The 24,809-nt window shown below is 30.5% G+C and overlaps 1 protein-coding gene across 1 annotated transcript; it reads right to left on the bottom strand.

Annotated features, from left to right (window-relative positions):
• Nucleotides 1-3,469: 3,469 nt before the first annotated feature.
• LOC143052325 (uncharacterized) lies at nucleotides 3,470-15,272 on the bottom strand. Its single transcript, XM_076225330.1, has 9 exons — nucleotides 15,256-15,272; nucleotides 12,916-12,969; nucleotides 12,160-12,242; nucleotides 11,125-11,196; nucleotides 10,603-10,777; nucleotides 8,478-8,602; nucleotides 6,323-6,419; nucleotides 5,894-6,064; nucleotides 3,470-3,907 (listed from the first exon to the last, which is right to left on the bottom strand). The coding sequence occupies exons 2-6, from the start codon at nucleotides 12,965-12,967 to the stop codon at nucleotides 8,598-8,600; spliced, it is 387 nt and encodes a 128-aa protein (XP_076081445.1). The 5' UTR covers nucleotides 12,968-12,969; nucleotides 15,256-15,272; the 3' UTR covers nucleotides 3,470-3,907; nucleotides 5,894-6,064; nucleotides 6,323-6,419; nucleotides 8,478-8,597.
• Nucleotides 15,273-24,809: the final 9,537 nt, after the last annotated feature.

The following is a 24,809-nucleotide window of genomic DNA, read 5'->3' as shown; positions in this document are numbered from 1 at the left end:
TTCGTTATTTTATGTTTGTTATGTTATGAATTATATTGCTCACTTGTTATTGCAAAGTGTATACCATGTTTGATTTTAATCGATTGCAAAATTTGAATGATCGACAAGTTTTCACAATATTAGTTTCTGTGCTTTTTGTCATCTGAAATGTGTTTTGCCATTCGTAAGTGTACATAATCGGCAAACAGTCCACCGATTCATGATGATCTCATGGAAAATTTGAATAATTAAACACCATTGTTCGACACAGTAAGAGTCACTGTTATTGAACATATATACAACCTGCAGTGCACACCGTGTCTATAGATGATTTGTTATCTTATTTTTTTAAAACTTTTTGAGGTTCAACATATTCGACCTTCACTATTTTCCATAACATTATCAAAGCTCAACTCATTTTCAAGGTTTGCACAAACACTATCGTTGTTTATATAGCTATAAAAGGGGAGAGTTGGCATGCCACAAAACCAGGTTCAACCTGCCATTTCTTCTTTAAAAATGTCCTGTATCAAGTCAGAAATATGGCCATTGTTATATTATAGTTCGTTTCTGTGTGTGTTACATTTTAACGTTGCTTCGTTTGTTTCCTCTTATTTTTGAGTGTAAATTCACATTGCGATAAGACGTGTCACGGTACTTGTCTATCCCAAACTCATGTATTTGGTTTTGATGTTATATTTGTTTTTCTCGTGGGATTTTGTCTGATGCTTGGTCCGTTTCTGTGTGTGTTACATTGTAGTGTTGTGTCGTTGTTCTCCTCTTATATTTAATGCGTTTCCCTTAGTTTTAGTTTGTTACCCCGATTTAGTTTTTTTGTCCATGGATTTATGAGTTTGAACAGCGGTATACTACTGTTGCCTTTATTTATATAAATTTGTTTCAATAATAATGGACATTAAACCGTAGGCTATTTGACTGTTTTTTTAAGAAGATGAGAATGGTAGGTTTACATTTTTTTTCGCATAGAAATGTTTCAAACATAAAATGTAAAACCCACTAACTTAATGAAGAATGATGAATGAGTACCAGGTTTTATAGCCTGTTGTGATCCCTAATTCAAAGATTATAATTAAAGGCAACAGTAGTATACCGCTGTTAAATTATCTTAAATTGATTCATTGATTTATGACTGTATTTGTTTATACTTTCTCTCTAGTTCGATAGGATATATGCAATTAACATAGGCACTAAACTTTAAATTATTTCGGGAGAGAACATCATTTTTATAGAGGAAAGTAAAGTTAATGGATATTGCTAACTTCTTTTAATTTCTACCGAAGAAGTTCCTGTATGAAATTAAAAAAAGAGGTACAAGTCGGCAAGAAGAGGGACACAATTGGTTCACATAGGTATGCCGAAAATAACAAAATAGTAATAGAAACTTACATTTTATGTTTCCTTTTTTTTTTAAATTGGTGTTCTTGTATATATGAAAGAAGAAGTTGTATGATTGTCAATGAGACAACTGTCCACAAGAGACCAAAATGACACAGACATTAACAACTATAGTTCACCGTACGGCTTTCAACAAGGAGAAAAGCCCATACCGCATCGTCAGCTTTAAAAGGCCCCGATATGTCAATGTAAAACAATTCAAACGAGAAAACCAACGGCCTCATTTATATAAAAAAAAACTGAACGAAAAACAAATATGTAACACATAAACAAACGACAACCACTGAATTACAGGCTCCTGACTTGGGACAGGCACATACATAAATAATGTGGTGGATCCCAACCCTCCCCTAACCTTGTACAGTGGTATAACAGTAAAACATAAGAACGAACTATAAAAATCAGTTGAAAACAGCTTAACTCATCAGATGGAAAAAAATACAAGTGGCCGTGGCCGACAACAAAAAGACATAAAATATATGTTGCCAGAGTTAATTCTTCATTCTCTAAATTGACAGAGGAGATTATTTAATTTTGAAAGCAATGAACAGTCCCAGTCTGATGGAGAACGTTCTCAAATTGATTAAGACTTACCTATAACATGTTTTATCCAAGAACTACCAGCAAAAAAACTCCAATTTAAGGAGCTACCAAACAAGGAAGAAATTGAAAAAGTGATTTTTGTTGAATTTAGTATATATTTGTTGTAAAAGAATAAATTAGTTCATGCTTTTTTATAATTTTTTGATTTTATTTTGTGTCTGTTTTTTGAGAGGGGGTAATTTTTTTCTCGATTTGTATTCAATCAAGAAGAATTAAAAAGAATATTATATACATTTGAATTATTTCAAATTATTGCAAATGATATCGAACCCTTTATGGGTAAGACCTTTTGTTTTCTTACCCCCAGTGTACTGTACTGCTGGTTATGTTATGGCTGTTTTCCTGTTTGAACACAAACGCGTCATTGGCTATGAGATAATTTCGAATATCAATTATTATGCATTAAGTCATACCTAAAAGATGCAATCCTAACCATCATTCTATCAGTTTAGCCCTTAACGGGTTTAATGTGAATAAGAAAATGTTGTTTAAAAGAAAGCGAATAAAGTTCAATGAAGACACTACACAGAAGACATCAGTCTTCACTCGTTTATGAAATATTTCCCAATCATAATCACATGTATGATGTTGTTTCAAATTATTACAGATAATTTATAGCCCGATAGTACGAAGCTCAAATGAAAATTATTGTAAAATATGAATTATGTTATATTGTTTTGTAACCGAAATTAAATTAGTACTATGATACTGAAAAATCAAAGATTAAATATCTTCTTTTTTACTATTATTTTGAGATATCACACCTCTTGTGTCCACTATTTATTTTCTTAATGGATGTCAGATTTGAGTCATACTCATATTTAATATCTCTATAAGAAGAAAAAGTCGATTTTACATTATCATTTCGGGGCCTTTTATAGCTGACTATGCGTAATGGGCTTTGCTCATTGTTGAAGGCCGTACAGTGACCGATAGTTGTTAATTTATGTGTCATTTTGGTCTCTTGTGGACAGTTGTCTCATTGGCAATCATACCATATTTTCCTTTCTATAGTTTATCACAATTACACCTTTTTCTTTAGGAAGTAAAACATATTTCCAAGCAGGACACTAAAATAAAATTGAGAATTAAAATGCGGAATATGCCAAAGAAACAACAATCCGATCAAAGAGCAGACAACAACAAAAGACCACCAATGCGTCTTCAATGCAGCGAGAAACTCCCTCACCCGGAGTCGTGCTTCAGCTGGCCCCTGAAAATTTATTTGGTACTGTTTATGATTGTATACAAAACACAAGAAATAAGAGTAATAAACCCAAACCCACCCAAATTAAAGGGTGATCTTAGATCCTCTGTAAGGGTGTTCACATTCTGTTACACATATGGCACCCGTCATATTGTTGGGATTGTTACGACAAATGGAAATTAAAGATATTCCATACTATAAAACTATATGAAAATGTTGTTGGCGTCCGTAAAATTTTCCAAAGGATTACTTTAACTCAATAACTTTGACTAAAACACAGTTTATTATAACAACAGTTTGAGTCAAGACATAATTTATTGAAGCTTATTCAATTAATATAACTCCACATTATACACATTATTACACTTTCATAAAATTTGTTACTACTGAGATTGTAAGTATGTTGATTTATTATTTTAGATGGATTATTTCGTGATTATGGCCTTTTCGAAAATCTTTTTATCATCATTGTAGTCTTTTTCAGAGAGTAGTAAGACGACGGCCAATAAAGCCAAAACATTGCTGTTCGATTTGTCACTGGTCCTGCCCTGTAAGGTCCATTTAGATTAACATTTGCACAGCTACCATACCACCATCCTCCATTACCACCTTGTTGTACGGCACAGTTATTAACAGAGACGTCATTATCTTGGTCTTTAGTGGTAAACATATATGTGTTTTGTGTGCCTGTTAGATAGTCAGCTAACGAAAAGAATGGGTATCTTGAAATAATTATTTACACATTTAAATGCACATAAACTAAACTTGTCTTGTTATTTTTTAGAATGCTGTTCCCTTTGGCAGAGAGAAACAAACGTTAGTTTTGAAAAGATAAATATTCTTGAGAAAAAAAAAAAACAAGTTGCAACGGGGATCAACAAAATTACACATGTTTAAAAGAGCTGCATTGTATTATTACATCTGAACGTAAAGACTGATACGGACAGACAAAAGTTATATATCTATGTGCAATGCATACAGACACCATAGAGGTTTTGAAAAAATTATTGTGAGTGTTACAAAGGTCGATTCTACAACGTAATAAAGATAAACAAATTTAAGATGTCGTTTCAGCTAAAACTTTCGTTTATGTCGAAAAAATGAGATAACCACATTCTGCTTAAATTTTTAAGTGGTGATCCGACCTCTTTCTTTAACGTTTTCCATCCTAATTTGTCATACAAATTCATACTAGTAGTCATACAAGACCGAACGTCGGTATCGTCAACATTTGCCTCGTCCTTGACACTCCAAAAGGAACAGGTATATCAAATACAAATTTGCACATCATTGAGTTTTAACCAACATTTTCTTTTATAAGCCTGGTTCCTTTGAACTATTGACATTGATGTTTGTAATGTAGCCTATCATCAATGAACGTAGGACTACACGTAAAATCTCATATATTTAAAAAAACTGATTTGAAAGAACGTTGGAAATTTGACATGTGATAATGAAGATTATTGCAGCGTCATTAATTGGTTTCTCTGGTATTACTTGTTATTCACTGTGAACAATTCATTTCGAACCTCGCTTAACGAAAACGTCAATTAGACCTTGAGTGAGCTATGTTATGCTAGTCTGTGTTTTTGAAATGTAAAATATAAATTTTATAAGTAGAATTTAGAATTAAAAAATCTGCAAAATAATAGAAGATTTAAAATATAAAACGTAAGGTAAGCCATGCATTAAATATTAGTGTTAACCAAACCAAGAAATGTATACGTAGATGGAAGAAAAATTCGTAGAGTAATAATTCAAACTATTAAATTAATAGATTGTGATAACAAAGCTTTATAAGTATTACGCGAGATAACAAATACCTTTCCCGCGCAACGAAAAAAAACCCCAAAACAAACTTTTTTCTTTAATAATAAAAAAAAAAAACATCAATAGAGATAACAATCAAATCTTAAAAGATTTTTAAATTGTTTAACGGAAATGCTCTTATCAGTTATACTCAGTTTTACATTTATTTAGAAATTAGTTTACTCCAATGCTACCAATGCTACAGTTGCTTTCAGTCTTTAATCAAAAGGAAAGGAGATTTTTTTTTATCGTTAAATCGAATCTGTCTGTTCTATGAAAGGTACATGACAGTTTGATTTTCAAAATTACTTAAAGAGGCTCCAGGGTCTGAAAATTTCAGAAAAAAAATTAGAACATTTATTTTTCACTACAAATTTTATTTGTTATCTTCAGTAGTTGTTACTTTATGATATGGTTCATAAATCAATTCGTGTTGCCTCCAGATGACTTTTAAAATGTAGATATCATTAAAAAAGCTTCAAATTATCTCCCTTTGGTGCAAAAATGCATCTTTTTGGCAGTGAAATTGAAATATCTTTTTTAACTCATCGGTAACCTATATTTTTTATTATAGTTTTCAAATAAGCTGTACTTAAACTAAACTATTTTAAATTTGAGCGATTTCTGTATTTAAGTTCTGCTTCTTTAGAGGGCAGATTGTGAGCGTAAATGAACGGTGACCCCATTTTTTATTTAATTTTTCTATTAAGTATAAGATAAAGTTCATTTATAGAAAAATATAGGGAAATCCTATATAAATTAAAAAATGATTTAGACCTGCGAGCCCCCTGAACAACATTTACGTGCTGCATCAATATGTTTTCGTATGCCTTTTAAATGTTATTTAATTACAGCATTTGAGATATACTTAATGCATACTTAAACCAGTTGTTACTTTAACACCATCAATCCTTAGTTGATACTTTCTGAGCTCGTCACCAATACTGAAGTGAGAGAAATTTGCATATTTATGATTTCCTGTAAAATCTTCTAGATAAATGGATAACTTATGACTAGTAGATGTGGATATTTGATGAATATTGTCGTTACCTGAAACGAAAAAAAAACCAAGAATAACATCGCGATCAAAGGGTGTTTTGACTGTTTATGAATAATATCAAACAGATGTGTCAAAGACATTTATTTCAGAACCTGCATAAACGCATAAGGCCATTACAATATTAGACACCTAGCCTAACAAACATGTTATCAGTGCCTTAAAAAATGTAATTCTCTGTCATACATTATTTATAATCAGTAATAATGATTTAATTCATTGACGCAAGCTTTATGACCCAATGAACTTACCGAGCCAATATTCTTCACTAACAGAGCCAAATCCACTCTTATATTCCTCCCACGTACGGTCAAAACTTAGGTAACCATTAAACCGTTTCTGTATAACCTGATAATATTAATGATAAAAGGCACATGAGCTCTTTATAAATAGAATAGTTTATTATTAAGTTTTTTTTATATTGCACAAAAAAATCAATTATGTTTTGCTTTTTGAATGCTTGCTGATGGACTTTGAGCAATAATTACACCTTATGTAAGAATCCGGGTTTTTGATTGGTTAATAGCCAGTGTATTTTTCACCAATTTACTGTTATCAAATGAATATCGTTCATTTTTAACGCCGCCGGGGTATTTGCTAAAAGGATATGCCTTTTTTACCCTCTCTGACGTAGTATTTGCCAAAAAATACTCTATCCGACTGGGCGCTTGTAACGTCACGATCATCAATGCGTTTTAGTACATTAACATTCGGTGTAATTTAACAGATATATCATGTTATTGAGGGGTATTTGCGAAAAATACCAGTCTTGAGAATGAATTTCCCTCGTCTTACGGCTCGTGAAATTTAACATTCTCTCGACTGGTATTTTTCGCAAATACCCCTCCTTAACATGATATATCTGTTCAATAACCATCTTTCGCATGAATATTCGTACCCTCATATTAAAAAAATACAGTGTTACCTGCTGAATCCGACCCATGAATATTCCAACATCCTGCTTTAACTGACACATTTTCATGTACCAACATATGCCTATCCTTGCAGAAAAAAACCTGAGTATTCTGACACCTTGCTTAATCCGACATTTTTGTCTGGTTCCCAAGTGCGTCGGATAAGACAGGTTACATTGTACTACCATTTTCGAACGATTCATTCATTTAAAATTTCATATGAGTAACATGTTAACTTTACGTTTCTGACTATTAAAGAACACGTTTAGCGTGTACAAATGGCGATTTTAGGTTTTCCTTCGAGGGAACAGAACACAAAGCAATGATAAAACGGCATTAAAACATCACAAAATAAAAAAAAGATATATTTTTACTTTAAGACTTAAACTCGATTTGCTAATGTTTTGACTAAACATGTCAGAAATGGTTAGTATGTTATACAACAAAATGCCCTAACATCAATAACCTGAACATGATGATAGTTTATTTTTCAATCTTGATATCTTTTACAAAATTGGTCATTTTGGCACTTTCTATATCCATGAAATTAAGAGAGTCAGTCTGTCACCATTCCCTTGTTTTCAAGATAAATCTTTACAATTAATGTCACATCCTGTTCATACTGACAAATATGGTGCACACTTGATCGTTTACGTCATATTATAATTCATACAGACATATTTAAACTTTTAAATTATATAAATATGAAATACTTTCCTGCAAAATTCTAAAAAAATATTTTCAGAAAATGCATATAAAAAAATCACGTTTCGAATCCAGCTTTTTACAATTATAGCGTTGATAAAGCTAACAAATTTACGCATTATTGGGCTTAATTATATCAATTGACTTATTGAAGGTAAATATATTGGTGTTGATCAATTACTGCAATTTTTATTTCATGTATTTATTGAAATAATAATTATCGGCTAATTTAAAGTTTCAATCAATTTTCAAACGTCTTGATTTCAGTATTCCGAAAGTGTTAATGTGAGATGTTTTCCAGATTCTTTGAAATTTATACTCAATTATTATAGTGAACTTTGAGTTCAAATTATTGTCAAGACACCAGTTGAAGTCTATATTGTCTTCTAGAAGTATGTTGACATTTTCAGAATTATAGGTCCTCAATTTTCCTTTATTTTGGCTTGTTTAACCTTTTTGATTCGAGCGTCACTAATATAACGAGTATTTTGTAGACGAAACGAGGGTCTGCCGTACAACAATTTAAGCATGTAATATATAGTGACCTATAGTTGTTAATTTCGGTGTCATTTGGTCCCTTGTGGAGAGTTGTCTCATTGGCAATCATACCACATCTTCTTTCTTTAGATTTATGATGAGTCTGATTATTTTTATGCTTGTATATTGTTACATTAACGTAAAGCCCACAACTATTATTATTTGTACTTAATTTAGTTCTATAAACTCTTAATTTATAAGTTATAAAAGTCCAAACATTAATACGTGGACTATTTTACAGAAAACTTACTGTCCATATTTCATTGTTGGCCATAATGCAATAAACCTGAACCGCATTTATACCATCAGGATAAATAGTATAAACTCCTGATGAAGAGTATGACAAATCGTCACATTCTCTTGGTAAGTTTTAATCTGCGAAAAAAGACACTTGCAGAAAATATTGTTCAAATTTGAAATAAGTCAAACATTCAATGTATGCAAATATTTCGTTGATAATTTCCCAATAACGGACTTTAAATAACTTATTGAATAAAATGTGAATAATGTTTGAGCAAGTATTACAATTATATATTTTCTCCATCTCCAGAGCATTTCTACTCATCCTGAATTTTTGTGAGGTTTTAATTGCTTCATCGCTTAATTTGGAGAATTATTTTTATCCTCGTGCTACTGTGTTGTCGGTTTATTAATCAACTATCTTTTTTTGTGTTCTATTTTTCATAATGAAGTTTTAGTTATATACGTTATTCACAAGGTTGTGATGTTTCGTAGAATATTAATGTCTATTTAAGAAAATGTTCTGCATCTTATTTGAATGAAATTTAAACCTAAGCAGTCAATACATGATGCAATGTTCTGCTTTGTATAGTTGTTTTCTGTGCATCTGTGACATCACAGTGTATTTTAATAATTAAGTCCAATATTATAAGATTTGTTACAAAAATTGTAAACCATTGACGAAAATAGCATCATAGATTGTGAGTGAAACAAGCATGTAGTTGTTTAAAACAGCTCAGCTTCTATTAAAACTTCTGCCTTCACTCCACACACGATTGTAATGAAGAAAGTCAGATACTTCACGAAGTTTCCTGGTTATTAAACGCAAAAACCTTACATATGATCACGGTCAAAAATCAGTCACATACAATGAAAGTGAGACTTTAATCAAAAGTGATTTCATCTTTATAATTGTCCCTCTGAGCCAGATTAAAAGCAAGCTATATACATTAATTTGTCGATATTATATATACATTATATGAATTAAACAGTTTTCAGCCAAAAAAAGCTGAACCGGTAGTTTGTTTCCTCACTTATATTCAAAACTCCCTATGAAAAATACAATAAACACATATTTATGGTGTAGACTTTGAGTAGAACAAACGTATTCAAGAAATTCGAGTATAAATCAATGGGTAAGAGACCGGAGTTTTTTTGTCTCAAATTTGTAGATATAACGAGCATACAAAATGTGAATCATGGTACTGTGGATTCATTCATATTCGTTGGACACCAATTTCCATGGATTGCATGGGTACAGGGTAACTAAGAAAACAAATATCCACGAAGATGCAATTTTTTGTCAATCCACGAAAATTGATACCCACAAAAATGAATGAAACCACCGTATCTATGATGAGTTTTTCATACTATAGAATTCCATTGTCATTTTTTCGATCTTGAATTGAAAGAAACGAAATCTAGAATCTGCTTAAAACAGGAAAGCAACACGTTAGATACTTTCATGCGTACAAAGCACTTTAATGGATTTTCCTTCATCAGGAACGCTTGAAGTACCCTGAACAGTTGAAAAGCTACATGACCAAAACTGACCTAAAATATCCAAATTTATCTGAGGTAAACTCTGCCTGTTGGAGTTGAAACCTTAGTGTCTCTTAATATCAAAGTTTATAAATGAACAATTTGGAAAGTTTTATTATTGGCACATGTTTGTGCTTTGTAAAGAATATTAGCATTAAATATTAGTTTTTATTTTCGTTTTGAACTTTTCTTGGAGTTTAGCGACGTTGAATCTTTACTTAGTGTTGACCAATGGTTTGTAACAAGTTTAACTCAACTTTGAGACATTTTTACAAATACTAAATAAATGTATATAATGCGTTTTTCTTGTTTGTTATCGTAGAACATCATATCCTCTATTATATAAATACAATACACACACTATACCATATTGCATTGTAGTTTGAACATTTAATTGACGTAGTTTATAGTTTGGTCACATGTTAAGATAACGACATTTAGTTGTGTGTAAATTAAGTGTGCGGTGATAGTAAGACCGTACGCAACTTTGTAATCTTTGTGCTAAGGAATCCTATTTAAAGTAGTAGATGGTGTGTAGCGATTTATTGCAATGTCTATGTTTAACACAAAATAAAACAATAACGAATTAATACCTGGTTGTATAACGGCAGGACTAGGACATGTAGAACTAGGACATGTAGAACTCGAAGAACATTCACTGCCGTTGACACACGAGCTTTTGATATTGCAAATATTTGTCGTGTTGCAGCAAGCTTGACAAACCAAATGGTGACCTGCTCGACGTTTTCCAATTATGGATGTACAAAACTGAAATAATATACACACGTTGATTTCGGATAAAACCTTTGATGAAATGTTTAATACTCGTTTAAGCACATTGTCAGTTTGACTTACAGACACATTTTATATATCTAAACTGATCTAAACGTTCTTGCCGATATTTCTTGTAAAAGTATTTATCCTAATTGTCGTATTTGTATTGTCATACACATAAAGGTCCGTATGGTAAATATGGTTGAATATCGTTAACAGTGTGTTTCTGTTTTTTATTATTATATTACTTGTCATTCTATTCAACCGATTAAGTCTATTATAAAAGCATGATATGCTGCATTGACAATTATTTCCCTTCACCATTTAAGTATGATGCTAACCTGATGAAATGAACATCCGAAATCATAAGAAACTACCATATCTCTAGTGGTATATCTATTTGTATAGCAAACCTGTGAAAAAAACAATAAAGCTCCCTTAATCAATGGACATCTAGACATCAAATGTGACTTCGCCATGACTAGATACAAGTTTCCGTTTTCTTTTTACTACTAATTGCGTAAACTGTATTGGCATGAACTATTTTATGCAGTTTCACAAAAATTTCCATACAAACGTGTCGTAAAATAATTATAACCATCAATTTAACTATGAAGAATCATTAGGAAAACTTTTCCAAAGACACGCCATCCAGTAAAGCAAACTTAGATACGTGTTGTTTTTCGATCAATAAATTCACAATATATGTAGTTATAACGATTACATAACCCGTGGAATAAACATTTTGTCAGACAGGTTGTGACACGAAATTTGAAACACCAACTTAATAATTCCGGACCAATTTGAAACAAATACACATTCATTTTATGTGAATACGTTTTTGGTATCTGCATGTGCTAGATGTTTTCCATAAAGAAAAATGAGTCGAATTATGTAAATCTCTATAGCTATTTTTCCTAAATTGACACCAAAGTTATGGTCGGACATTTCTGTTTAGATTTGTAGTCAAGCTAGACCTAGACAGGCAGAAATAAACATTTTTTTTGGCTTGTATAGGAGTTACGTTTTAGGATACGTTTCCATCGTTCATTTGTCCTGTCATGTATATTGTCATTTTAATGTTATATGTAACATTGCCATTAACGCGGGAGGTTAGGCTAGCCACAAAACCAGGTTTAATCCACCATTTCTGTCCTAAAATGTCCTGTACCAAGTCAGAAAAATGGCCACTGTTATATAATAGTTTTTTTCTATGTGTGTTGCATTCTAGTGTTGTGTTTCTGTTGTGACGTTGTTCTCCTCTTATATGTGCTATGTTTCCCACAGTTTTAGTTAGTAGCCCGGATTTTTTTTTCAAACGATTATAAATTTTGAACAGCGGTATACTACTGTTGCCTGTATGTATGCATATTTACCTCATCATCTGCACATACTTCTACATCTGAACACTCATGAACACTACCTACGTCACTACAAGACAAACATGTTCTACCACAACCTAAAAAACAAACAGTCTTAAACATTTACTTATAAAACCCGTACATCCAATTCAATTTACCAAAAACATTAAATAGAACGATGATACTTTTTAAGTGTTTTTATCATATATTTATATTTATATGTGCAAAAGGGATGCAAATGACAGATCGTATACTCGAGTATTGATAACAAATGTTACACTCCACTTATCTATTTTGTATTCTGTTCATAAAATAGATTTTTTTGATAATGTAAAATGTTTGATTTTAATTAAAAAAAATACGATTCGTATATTGTTTGCTAACTTGATTTTTTAAAATGAGAATGCATTTTCCGCTTTAAAAGTCTAAGGAAGTCCCTAGTTTATCTCTCAATGTGGTGGGCTATAGAGGAGAGCAGCTTTCCTTGGGTGGCAATTTTGGCTAAACGTGGCATAGTCATTCCGGCCACACCATGAACGTTAGAGAGAATATTTTTGTTTGCAGTATAAATAGTTACAAATTTGTGAATCGAACTTTAAAAAATGGAGGCGGTGTTTATGGTTGGTATTTATACTCTTTATCAGCCAAAAAAAATGGAAAATAGCCTTTTTTATCTTCAGATTAAGATTAAAAATTTGGTCTCACCAATATTATCTTATTTAATACTCACGTTATTTCATTGTGTCGTAAATTGTTGAATATGATACTTACTAGATATACTAATTTGAAGAATAAATAACAAAAGGGATAGAACTTGAAACATCCCTGCAAATGAGATTAGTTTCAAAATACATATATTAAATGAATGGATATGTGCAATCGTATTTATTTTAATAAATATTGTAGAAAAAATATTCTTCAAATAACACAATAAACACGAAATTGTCTAAAAATATCTTAAAAACAAAAACCAAGAAATATTATGTAAACATGACACATATCATATATCGTGTTATTTATGATAACAAATTCACAGCACATATTTCGCTGATATTCCTTTCTTCACAAAACTTTGACCAATTGAAGAATATTACAAATTATTATATTTTAAAGCAAGTGTCATATCTGGAGCAGACTTATTCTTCGCATGTTTTCATTGCAGTTTTTATTATGTTGCGTGTCATCAAAATATTCTGCTTTTTGAGTGTGATTGTTTTTTAATGATATGTATTTCTTACTTTTTATAATTATAGTTGGACATGTTGGACTTGTAGAATTGTCTACATTCTTTGTTTTTTGTTTGTCTCTTCATTTTAATAGCATGTTTCTTTTTTTTTATAACGATTAAGATATTTATGTATGGAACTAAGTATTTTGCGACATTTAAGGTGGATAATCGCTATACATGTCCTCAGATAGAATTTTTCTATCAAGATTTTACAATGCCTTTTTCAAAAATAGGATTAAAAGAACGGGTAATTATATTGCCCGAATTTGCAAAGATAGTTTATGAAAAAACTCATTTTCGTGAATAAAAATAAATCTATGAGATAGATCTTTGGAATAAAATATGAGGAGATAGGTTTTGTGATCTGTCTTAAGGAAATAAAAATAAAAATGGTGTCAATGAATTTGTGTTCTTGCTACAAGTACAAAAAGAAAATTTCCCGATCATTCCATTTACTAAAAATACTATAAGATTGATCTCCCCTCAAAAAGATAAATTGAAGAATTTATTCTGGAATCACACAAATATTTGGTATTTCTTTAAACATTTTGAATAATGCAAATTTTTCTCTATACAAACAGCCTTACACATAAATTGCAAACCTGTCTCAAAATTTGCATATTTAAGCAAAGAACTAGACCGATTGTGTACTACTATTGTACAATCCAAGATGGTGGTATACAATGCATTTATCTTAATTGTTTGTTACTTATATGAAATCACTTACATGACCAATTGTAACGTAAAAGGATGAGTAAGTTCTATCTAAGGTAAGTTTTGCTTTAAGGCGTAAGTACCTAAGATATCTTAATATTTCGTTTAACCGGCTTACGTTTTGATGATCTGATGTAAGGCATTGGAAAAAAAGATTCGTAAAACGCACATGGAGTGTCTTTCAATCAGTAGATTCCTGTCATCTCGATGGTCAATGTAACATAATAGAAACACTTTTTCCTGAATGTTGAGATTCACTAAGATATTTCAAACTACATGCATATTTAATTGTTATGATGTAGTACTAATTGACACCACTCATTACAGCGAATTTGAAACACACTGGCTCCTCTCCTCATCTGACTCGAAAAACATCACTGTGCGTCCGTCGTTACCAAAATATTTTACTCTTAAACTACTGGATCAAATATAACCAAAAATAGCTGCAATGTTAATATGGGTGTCTAGTTTAAAAAAAATGACCGTAGACTCTGACCGCCAAACAATGTTGCCGACATGGCTACAAATAGATCATAAGGGTAAAATGAAAGTTTTGTCTAGAAGTAAAATAAGTAAAAAGGGGGCTTTTGTACAAGTTTAAACATTTCCAGGAAATATTTAGTATTTAAAACTAAGTGTAGTTGAACTATTGTGATCTACTGCTTGTTTTTATTTTAAAGGGAAGTCTTTAAATGTGTTCGATTTTATCATCGGTGACACCCAACTTTTAAATATTGTCTTTTTATTTATTTTGCTGAAGATTTTCCTTCAGTGTGAGAAATAACTACTAAGAACCTTTTTGTGTTAAAAAAAACCCCTAAACATTGGTAGGAATGCTTGGGAAACGACTTTTAATTTGGTCATGTAAAAACAATTCTCCAACATAACTTACTGAATTGTTTACAATGTTTGAACCTTTATCATACAACTTTTTGTAAGAAACAACATGATTTTCTATTGTTACTTTCTCATTAAACAATAAAGGCATATTCAAAAAGATTCCTATGTATATTCAACATTAACATGATTTAAAGCAATAAAAGACTTTCCAGGCACTTGAAACTTCTTTTTAAAAAAGATTTGTGCATTCAATTAAACTATATTCTATGTTTGTGTCATTGTATTATTATCGTAACTCAAAAATTATTCAAAGGGAAAGCAAACCTTACCTGTATTTGTTTCATTATTTATCAACCTTCTAACCCATGTAGAAGTCTGTTATAGGTATCATTTGTATACATCTTCCAAAACAAAATAATTGAAGTATTATTTTGTCTTGATTTTTTTTATGTATTATGGTTTGTCTATTGGTATAGGTGATTCAATTTTTTAAGGTTAATGACGACATATTTCTGCCATTTAAATAATATGACCATAAAAGATGGAATGTGAATTACCTGAACATATAATAGTCCACGTGAAGTTTAAATTACGAATTATGTCCGTATACATGTACGTATAATTAAGTTTGGTAATTGAAATCCTAGGGTATTTCTTGGAAATGAGAAATAATTTCTTTTTCTTTTTATCCTATAGGTACCATGCATAGTTGAATTTATCATCCACGCTTATGATCGATGATAACGTGTGGGTTATTTTTGAAGGAAAAAGAAAATAAAAGTTGAAGGATATTATTTCTGTCATCAGACAGATTTTCAATCATAGACAAGACTTCACTTTAGGACTTTTTAATATAAGACATAATTTGCATAGGTACTTGGGGGACAGGATATTTGTTTTTGTTTTTTTTACTACTATAAACATACATATTTCATAAATAAACTATCAACGGCGGTAATATTTTATAAAGAGATGATAGAAGATGTCTGTTAACAGTACATAAAAATACGCAAAAATAACTAAAATTAATATAAAAAAACCCGTATTTGAAAAAAAAGGCTTTAATAAGTTGTCATTACCTCAAGTATGTATGCCTTTTGATATATTCCTAAAATTCCCCAGTCAAAAAATCATTTAGAAAAATTCATCCCACATCAGATTAAATCTGTTTAGCGTACACGCTGACATCATCATCATTGTGATATCTAAATTTGTTATGAAACTTCTGCATTAGATGTTGTTTTGAATGTGTCATTGGTAATTTTAGACATACATAGTGATTTGTAACAATATAGAAACAGGTCTACAATAAGTGGTGCATATTTAGTCTCATTGGATTTCAGATAACTTAACGATATACGGCATGTTTATGATAGCAAAAATAAAGTGATCTAGTTACAATTATAATTAATTAATCATTCGAGCGTAGGCACAATCAATATAATTATTTCGTTTGTCGTGACTTAGAATACTTATATGTATTTAAATACATACTTCAAAATGTCAAGTTCAATGTTGGTTACATATATATATTTATCTTACCTCCTAAACATTTCTTGAAATATGACTGGTTAAAAGCAACCATATTATTATAAGATTTATTTCACTTGACTGGGCGGGGTTTAAGAAGTTCGCTGATTTAAAACCAGACCATCTATAAACAGGAGTTTCGGGATAAACTCATCAATGAAGTGTCCAATTAATCGTCCAATATCATACATTCAGTTCTTTTGCATAAGTATTTGGTGACACTAATTGGTGATTAGAATTCCATTATGATTATAACGACAACCATCCTTATCACACAATCTTCAAATAGACTGTCCTTATGCAAAGTAAACCATAAGCTCCGCCCAATCAGTTGAAATAACATTAATAATAAATGTGTAGGGAGGTGGGGCCTATTCTAATACACGGCTTGTAGTAGTGTTACGTCCCTTTATAAAAACAACACGGTGTTGAGGAAAAATCTTCAAAGACTTCAACAGACAATGCAATCATGATGATGAACGATTGAAATGAATTAATAAAACACATTTAAAGCTAACAAGTTGTTATTATTGGTATTTGTTTTTGTATAGACCAATTGAAAAAGGTTCTTAATATTGACGGTAATGAATAGTTGATCACTGTTATAGGCCAGTTGTCTTAGTACCATATGTCAAGATAGCCGGTAAGATAAATTCGTAACAGAGTGTGCTATTGACCTAATAGCTCCGCTCTCACCCCATATATAATTTATTGACTCTATATATATCGTATCAGGTCATGTAACTAAAAAAGTATGTTTTTCTTAATGAGGTTATGAGCAAAAATGTAAATAGGATAGAAAAATCAAAATTTTGAACAGATCCGAAAGCAAAAATACGAGCATTATAACTCATCGAATACAAGTCGTACGGCCAACGACGTTTGACATTTCAGAAGTAATGTTTTCCATAAAAATGCTTCGCTCTATGATACTTATAAAAGTTACCAAGCAACTTACCTTGTATAGATTATAACGTTATGCCGTCTGAATAATACAACAAAGATATTCTTCTTTGGAAATTTAGGTTATCTTATGTAAGGTTAAACAGACGTATGTGAAGTCTCAAAATAGGCTATTAAACTCTGACAAAGCATGCAGTACAAAAGACGTGGGCATATTATCAGCTAGTGTCTGTACAATTCGTAGCCTACTTAGACCTTTACTTATTTGGTAAAGTTTAGTGATAACTGTGTAAATGATTCACAGGACTAAAAAGCTGTGAAAAATCATCTCTTCGCTATAGGTACTGTAAACCAGCTTATTTTTGCGGATACTTTTTTTTGCGTTTTACCTTTCCATGGTTTAATTTCGCGATTTTCTAATTTAGTCGGTATAATTACATAAGGACAGATCAAATTTACTCATTCGCGACGATTTATATTCTCGTTATTTTTCTGCTCGCGAAAGTCGTGAAATTAAATCGCTCGCGAAATTAAATCCCTCGCGGAAAGGAGTTAGTTTACAGTATATTGTAGTCCTTTCAACAAAGATTCAAATAATCCCGATGTTACATGTATATGTCAATCGTACTACGAGCGACAAGTGACATAATTAGCAAAAAGATCACAAACCTGTTTTGCAGTAAAGCTGGTCGTGCAATATCTTCATACATTATTAGAATATTAAAGCATCACTGGAGTTTATTAGAATAAAATAATTCACTTTGTAAACGATAACAGAAACTGTACAAAACTATGATTTATTGAAATATTTATGCTTTTTCTAAATATGCATGACATATTTGTCATTAGACATTTAGCAATCAACAGTCAATTGTTAATTATGTGTTGCAAATTATGATTGCGATAATATAAGCAGCCGGCGTTCAACAAAAAAATGCTAATACATGACCACGTTATAAATCACAGGGAAGCACTAAGAAAACTTGCAACAAAACTTTTATTAGATTTCTTAATTGTAAAGTACTTTCATCTGAAATTTGTAATAATGATAATCATATTGATAAAAAAAATGTAACCGGTTTAAGTAAACATTATTTTTTATTATGCCATTATTTTTCCTTCATTTCGTCGTGTTTATTTAAAAGAAGAAGTCACTTTGTAAGGTGTACCATATTTTGACATTTGTCTACACTTTTCCTCGAAATGTCCTAACATGTTATATAGGGATAACAATCCAACCGAACCATTACATTTTCTATATTGTCCCCAATCATTGAATTGCCGTAGACGTTATTGACTTCATTGATGACACATTAACGCTAAAAGTATGGAGACGTTCCTGCGTTTTTATCGGACACGTTTTGGCAAATAATAATTATCGGCTATATTGAGGGATTTTACGTCGTGAACGTTTGGGCGATTTGTGATTTAAAGGACACGTTTAGGAAAAATAGACACGTTTAGGAGTGTTAAATATATATCTTTAAAACCTTACCACTGTGCATACCGATGTTAAACGATAGTGTTCATAAAACATTAACCTTAATTAATCATCAATATTGTTTTTCTGATTTTTCTTCTTTCTTTCTTTCTTTCTTTTTTTGTATTTATATGCAAATATTTTCAGTTCATTTGAAAATACTCTTTTTTTCCAACGTAACAATATCTTTATTGCATATTTGCTGTAACAATTTAATATTACAGCTTTAACTAAGTATCCCTCATGTTAGCTTACCTAATAGTTAAGGGAAGCACTATTTTGCAAGTTATTATTTATTCATAATATTAGTATTCATAACATATACATAACATACTACTGTTGCCTTTATATAGGACATTTCACTAAATATATTTGATAAATGATTGTGATTAAACACATACCTTACATTTTGTTTCTTTTTCTCTTTTTCATAGTCTTTATTTTTTCCGGAATCAACTCCGATATCGGTATGATAATATTGGGCACAGTGTTGTTTTTCGCATGTGCGTTATGGTGACACGGTAGTATTTGCATTCCAGAATTTAGGTTGCTCTTTTGTGTACCCTACTTAGGTAAATGTATCTAAGCAGCGTGATTGAACAATAAATACAGTATCAACTGAACATACTTTTCCAAACTGAGGGATGAATCAGGTGTAGAAAAATATGAGATAATTTTACATACAGATGAAAATGAATTTTTTAGAACTTTTTTAAATTTTGTATTTTCTGCACCGTAAAAGACCTAAAAGTACTAGTGGCCTTATGTTTTCAAAAATAGCAAAAAAAGTAAACGGTCATGATACATATTAAAATTCATTTCTGAATAGTAAAATGAAAGTACTTCAGTTAACTGTGAATGTAGAATTTTTTGCAGTGTTAGAAAGTGGTGAAAATTATACAAAAGCTATCATTATCCTTTATGGGCCAGGAAATACTACCGAGCCACCTTATCAGGTATAGTGTTGATGTGTGTCGTCTTAATATAATTATTATCCACTGGATTTAACGATTATATATGGTGAGTTTACTATTCAAGTTTTCTTTAGTTATCTACTGATCTTTTTTCGTCGAAAATTTGCAAATACTTATTGTTTTTTCAAAGATGAATTTTTGATATTGAAAAGTTTACATACATTTATGCTTTCCTCCTTCAACCCAAACAAACAACGAGAGGTTTACCTTTCACTTGAATGAATCGGCGAGTATCTCATGTATTTAACATTTATTGGACCATTTGGGCAATGCATAAATGAAAAGAGAAACAAGAAGTTGAATTGCAATATTTTTACTTATTCAGAGTAAAAATGTTTCTCATACAAAAATAAACAATATATAATATATACATATACATTTTCCAACAAAATAATAACAGAGACATATAATGTATTATATGTCTCTGATAATAATGAATGCAAAACATAAAACGATAATAAAATAATACAGAATACAATAGCTTGGCCTAGGAAGGGGTCAACTAAGCCAAGCAATATAAAGATATAAAATGATAAATGTAACACATGCTACATAAGCATACAAAAATGAAGATGGTAGCCAACAAACTTAATAAACTGGCGTTATTACCAAAATACATTTGTAATCAACCAAAAATATATATGAACATCTAACCAATATCTTAAATAAAAAGCTAAAGGTGTTGAAAAGGGGAAGGAGGGTGGGAAAGTTTATAAAATCTCAAAATAAAAATCTTGTTTACAAAACTATCCATCTGTAGATAAGCAAGAAAGTGTAATAAGATACATAGTGAAGAAACTAACCAATGGGCATCCAGTCAAAAGAGCGTAATGCAGGGGTTCCCCAAAGGATTATGAAAATAATCAAAAAGAAATGAATTCATGGTTTTTCGTCGTTTGCATAAAATAAGTTATTAAAATAACTTGCTTTTATGCTTTCCTCCTTCAACCCAAACAAACAACGAGAGGTTTACCTTTCACTTGAATGAATCGGCGAGTATCTCATGTATTTAACATTTATTGGCCCATTTGGGCAATGCATAAATGAAAAGAGAAACAAGAAGTTGAATTGCAATATTTTTACTTATTCAGAGTAAAAATGTTTCTCATACAAAAATTAACAATATATAATATATACATATACATTTTCCAACAAAATAATAACAGAGACATATAATGTATTATATGTCTCTGATAATAATGAATGCAAAACATAAAACGATAATAAAATAATACAGAATACAATAGCTTGGCCTAGGAAGGGGTCAACTAAGCCACCAGGAAAGATGCAATAAAATAAAGCTTTCCTACCCCACAAAGGCCAAGCACTTGGCAAAATTCAGAACTGTTCGTCATATTTGATGTTTAACAAGTTATTAATGCCTTCACAAGATGTTCAATTTCTCATATTAGCTATATTAGTTCAAGCTCAATCTATGTTTGTAACTAACAGTGAAAATACTGAATGTGATTAAGAATATTTGAAAAACCTATAAATAAGTTGCAATACAGTACCAGCCCAAGCAAGTTCTTCAAAATAACAATGAGACAATGTCCTTGTCAACTATCTTTTCAGTGATTATATATATATTACAATATCAAACTTCAATAAAAGGCTGTTTTCACCTAAACAAAACAACTAAATGAGCAAGACATATAAGCAAATATCTGAATGAGAGATTAAGTCAAGCATTCATTTTGTAATAATGACTTAACGGCCCAAGCAGTTAAGTTTAGTTAAACTAGCATGATATCCTACTGCTATGACACATTCATATTTTGTGCATAAAAATAATTTTTATGAAAGGCTTACTTTAAGTAGAACTTTTGAAAACAAAAACAAAAAGTTCTAAAACTAACTACCGGCCAATGCAGGTAATTATATTAGAAATGTCAAAACATTGTCTATTGGAGTCTCTTTTAAAGCATTTTATCATTGCAGCATAACTGTAACTCAGACCAGTATCTCTTAGCTGTACAAATTTTTAAAGCTATATTCCTTATATTTTGATCTATTGTCCATATGAAACATGTATGATCAAATATATGTGTTATGTATATCTGAAAATGAAATTCTACTAACCAAAAATATGGTTTATAATAAAAGGTTCATTTTAAAAAATGTATGCAAACATCAAATTCTGTTGACCAAATACAGGGTTTATATTGAATGCATAACTGAGCATCAACTTTATTTGACCAAATACATGTTCTATGAAAAGTAAAGTCTATCAATAAATATATGGTATTTTATTGTAGTTCATCTATTAACTAAATACATGGTCTAAAAACAACATCTATTGAACAAAATCATCAAATACATGGTTTACATCAAATGTATATGTACAATGTATATTATTACTATATATCTAAAAATCATATTGTATTGATGTTTACATATAAAATATAAATACTATTTAACAAATACATTGTCTACATAAATTGTACTCTCTTTAAATAAAAAAACAAAAATGGTTTACATAAAATGTATAAATATATTAAATTATTTTCTATTAAACAAAACATGATTCACATAAAAAGGTCATGCTTGTTTCCAAACATCATAATATATTGAACAAATGCTATGTCTACCTAAAATGTATATATCTAAAAATCATATTCTAATGAACAATACCAGGTTAAAGTAAACTGGTCATGTTTGATTTTAAAAATCATATTCTATACACAAATGTTAGGTCACATAAACTTAATATACATTTAATCATATTCTATTGAACAAAAAATACATACACATAATTTATATAACTTAAAATTATATTCTATTGACCAAAATAAGGTCTAAAAGTTATATATATTGACCAAATTAAGGGTCTGTTATTAACTCTATTGACCAAATACACGGTCTTAAAGTAATATACATGATATATATTGACCAAAATCATGGTTTGTTACCAACAGCTTTTGACCAAATACATGGTCTGTAAATAATATATAAACCAAATACATGATCTGTTATCAACATCTATTAACCAAATACATGATCTCTGTAACACATACTTAAAGACCAAATACATGGTCTGTTACAAATATCTTATGACCAAAACCATGGTCGTATGTGACATATAATGACCTAAATCATGGTTTGTTACATCATTCAAATGACCAAAAGCATGGTCTATACATAACATATAATGACCAAATACATTGTCTGTTACTAAAATGTATTGACCAAAACCATGTTCTACGTAACATATAATGACCAAAACCATGGTCTGTTACTATAATATTTAATATAAATGACCAAAACCATGGTCTAAACTAAACAATTAATGACCAAAACCATGGTCTGTTACTTATATCTATTGACCAAATACATGGTCTAAAAGTAATATCTATTGACCAAATACATGGTCTAAAAGTAATATCTATTGACCAAAACCATGGTCTACGTAACATATAATGACCAAATACATAGTCTGTTACTATAATAATATCAAACGACCAAAACCATGGTCTCTACGTAACATATAATGACCAAATACATGGTCTGTTACTATAATAATATCAAATGACCAAAACCATGGTCTACGTAACATATAATGACCAAATACATGGTCTGTTACTATAATAATATCAAATGACCAAAACCATGGTCTACGTAACATATAATGACCAAATACATGGTCTGTTACTATAATATATAATATAAAATGACCAAAACCATGGTCTACGTAACATATAATGACCAAATACATGGTCTGTTACTATAATAATATCAAATGACCAAAACCATGGTCTACGTAACATATAATGACCAAATACATGGTCTGTTACTATAATAATATCAAATGACCAAAACCATGGTCTACGTAACATAAAATGACCAAATACATGGTCTGTTACTATAATATATAATACCAATTGACCAAAACCATGGTCTATGTAACATATAATGACAAAAATAAAAAACATGGTCTGTTACTATAATAATATCAAACGACCAAAACCATGGTCTCTAAGTAACCTATAATGACCAAATACATGGTCTGTTACAATAATATATAATATCAAACGACCAAAACCATGGTCTCTACATAACATATAAGAGCTTTCTTACAAATTGACGAAAGGTACGAACGAACGTAAAGGGAGCACGTATTTCATTTCTACAATAACAGTTAAAAGAGTCTTTGTTTTATCCAATAAAACAGCATTCTTTTCTAAATCAAATTTATTTTAAAAAAAATAATATTGAAATAATACACGATTTTAATATAATCAAACAGAGAAAAATAGTGTCAAATACACTTACGTCCGATACGTTACTTACGTAAACCACGAGTACACACATTTCCGCGGGAATTTTTTCAGCACGAGTTTCACGATTAACATTTCAATGACATTATTAAAGTACGTTAGTCTAAATTTAACGACAAGATTCATATTTATTTTTATTTGTTACAGTACACATTCAGAAAATTGTCAAAATGGAACATCGAGCTTTGCTAAACAATGATGCGACAATGTTTTTAAAAAGTAATGCTGAATAAATCTAGAAAAAAAGACTTTGTATATCAAGAAAATAAATCTACAATTTTGCACCTTATACATTGTGGATTTTATAATGACGATTTAACAGTATACATGTTTGGAAGATGGACGCGAAGTTGTCACTTATCGTCCAGTGGCTTATATTTCATGAATGTTTAGGACTATCTATAGGCAAAACGCAATTATACGCTAAAATAACCGTTCCCGGTGCATCATATACACATTTAGGGGGGTGGGGGGCAATGAATATTACCAGGGGAGAGGCGATGATTCAAAAGTTATGAAACGAGCACCAGACGTATATATGGCATTTTCATTTTATTATTTTAAGCGTTACAAATTTTGAATCAAGGAAGTATTTGAGTTTCAATTAGATAAGAAGACAATGTATTTGCTTTGACATTTTTTTTTAGGTTAAACAGTGCAACATTGTAATATTGAAGAGTGGTGGAGGGACCGGTTTTTAGTATTCTAGGGGCATTTTT

The sequence above is a fragment of the Mytilus galloprovincialis genome, chromosome 11 (assembly GCF_965363235.1).
Source record: "Mytilus galloprovincialis chromosome 11, xbMytGall1.hap1.1, whole genome shotgun sequence".
NCBI classification, from domain to species: Eukaryota; Metazoa; Mollusca; class Bivalvia; order Mytilida; family Mytilidae; genus Mytilus; species Mytilus galloprovincialis.
Note: the sequence above shows the minus strand (reverse complement) of the source record. Positions and strands in the feature narration are given on the sequence as shown.

Coding starts and splice junctions, on each gene's coding strand:
- LOC143052325 (XM_076225330.1), bottom strand. CDS start 12,967: ATGTTTCAAGTTCTATCCCTTTTGTTATTTATTCTTCAAATTAGTATA. Junction 12,243..12,915: donor TCTTCAAATTAGTATATCTA/GTAAGTATCATA, acceptor TTTGTTTTTTAG/GTTGTGGTAGAACATGTTTG. Junction 10,778..11,124: donor TCGGATGTTCATTTCATCAG/GTTAGCATCATA, acceptor ATATTATTTCAG/TTTTGTACATCCATAATTGG.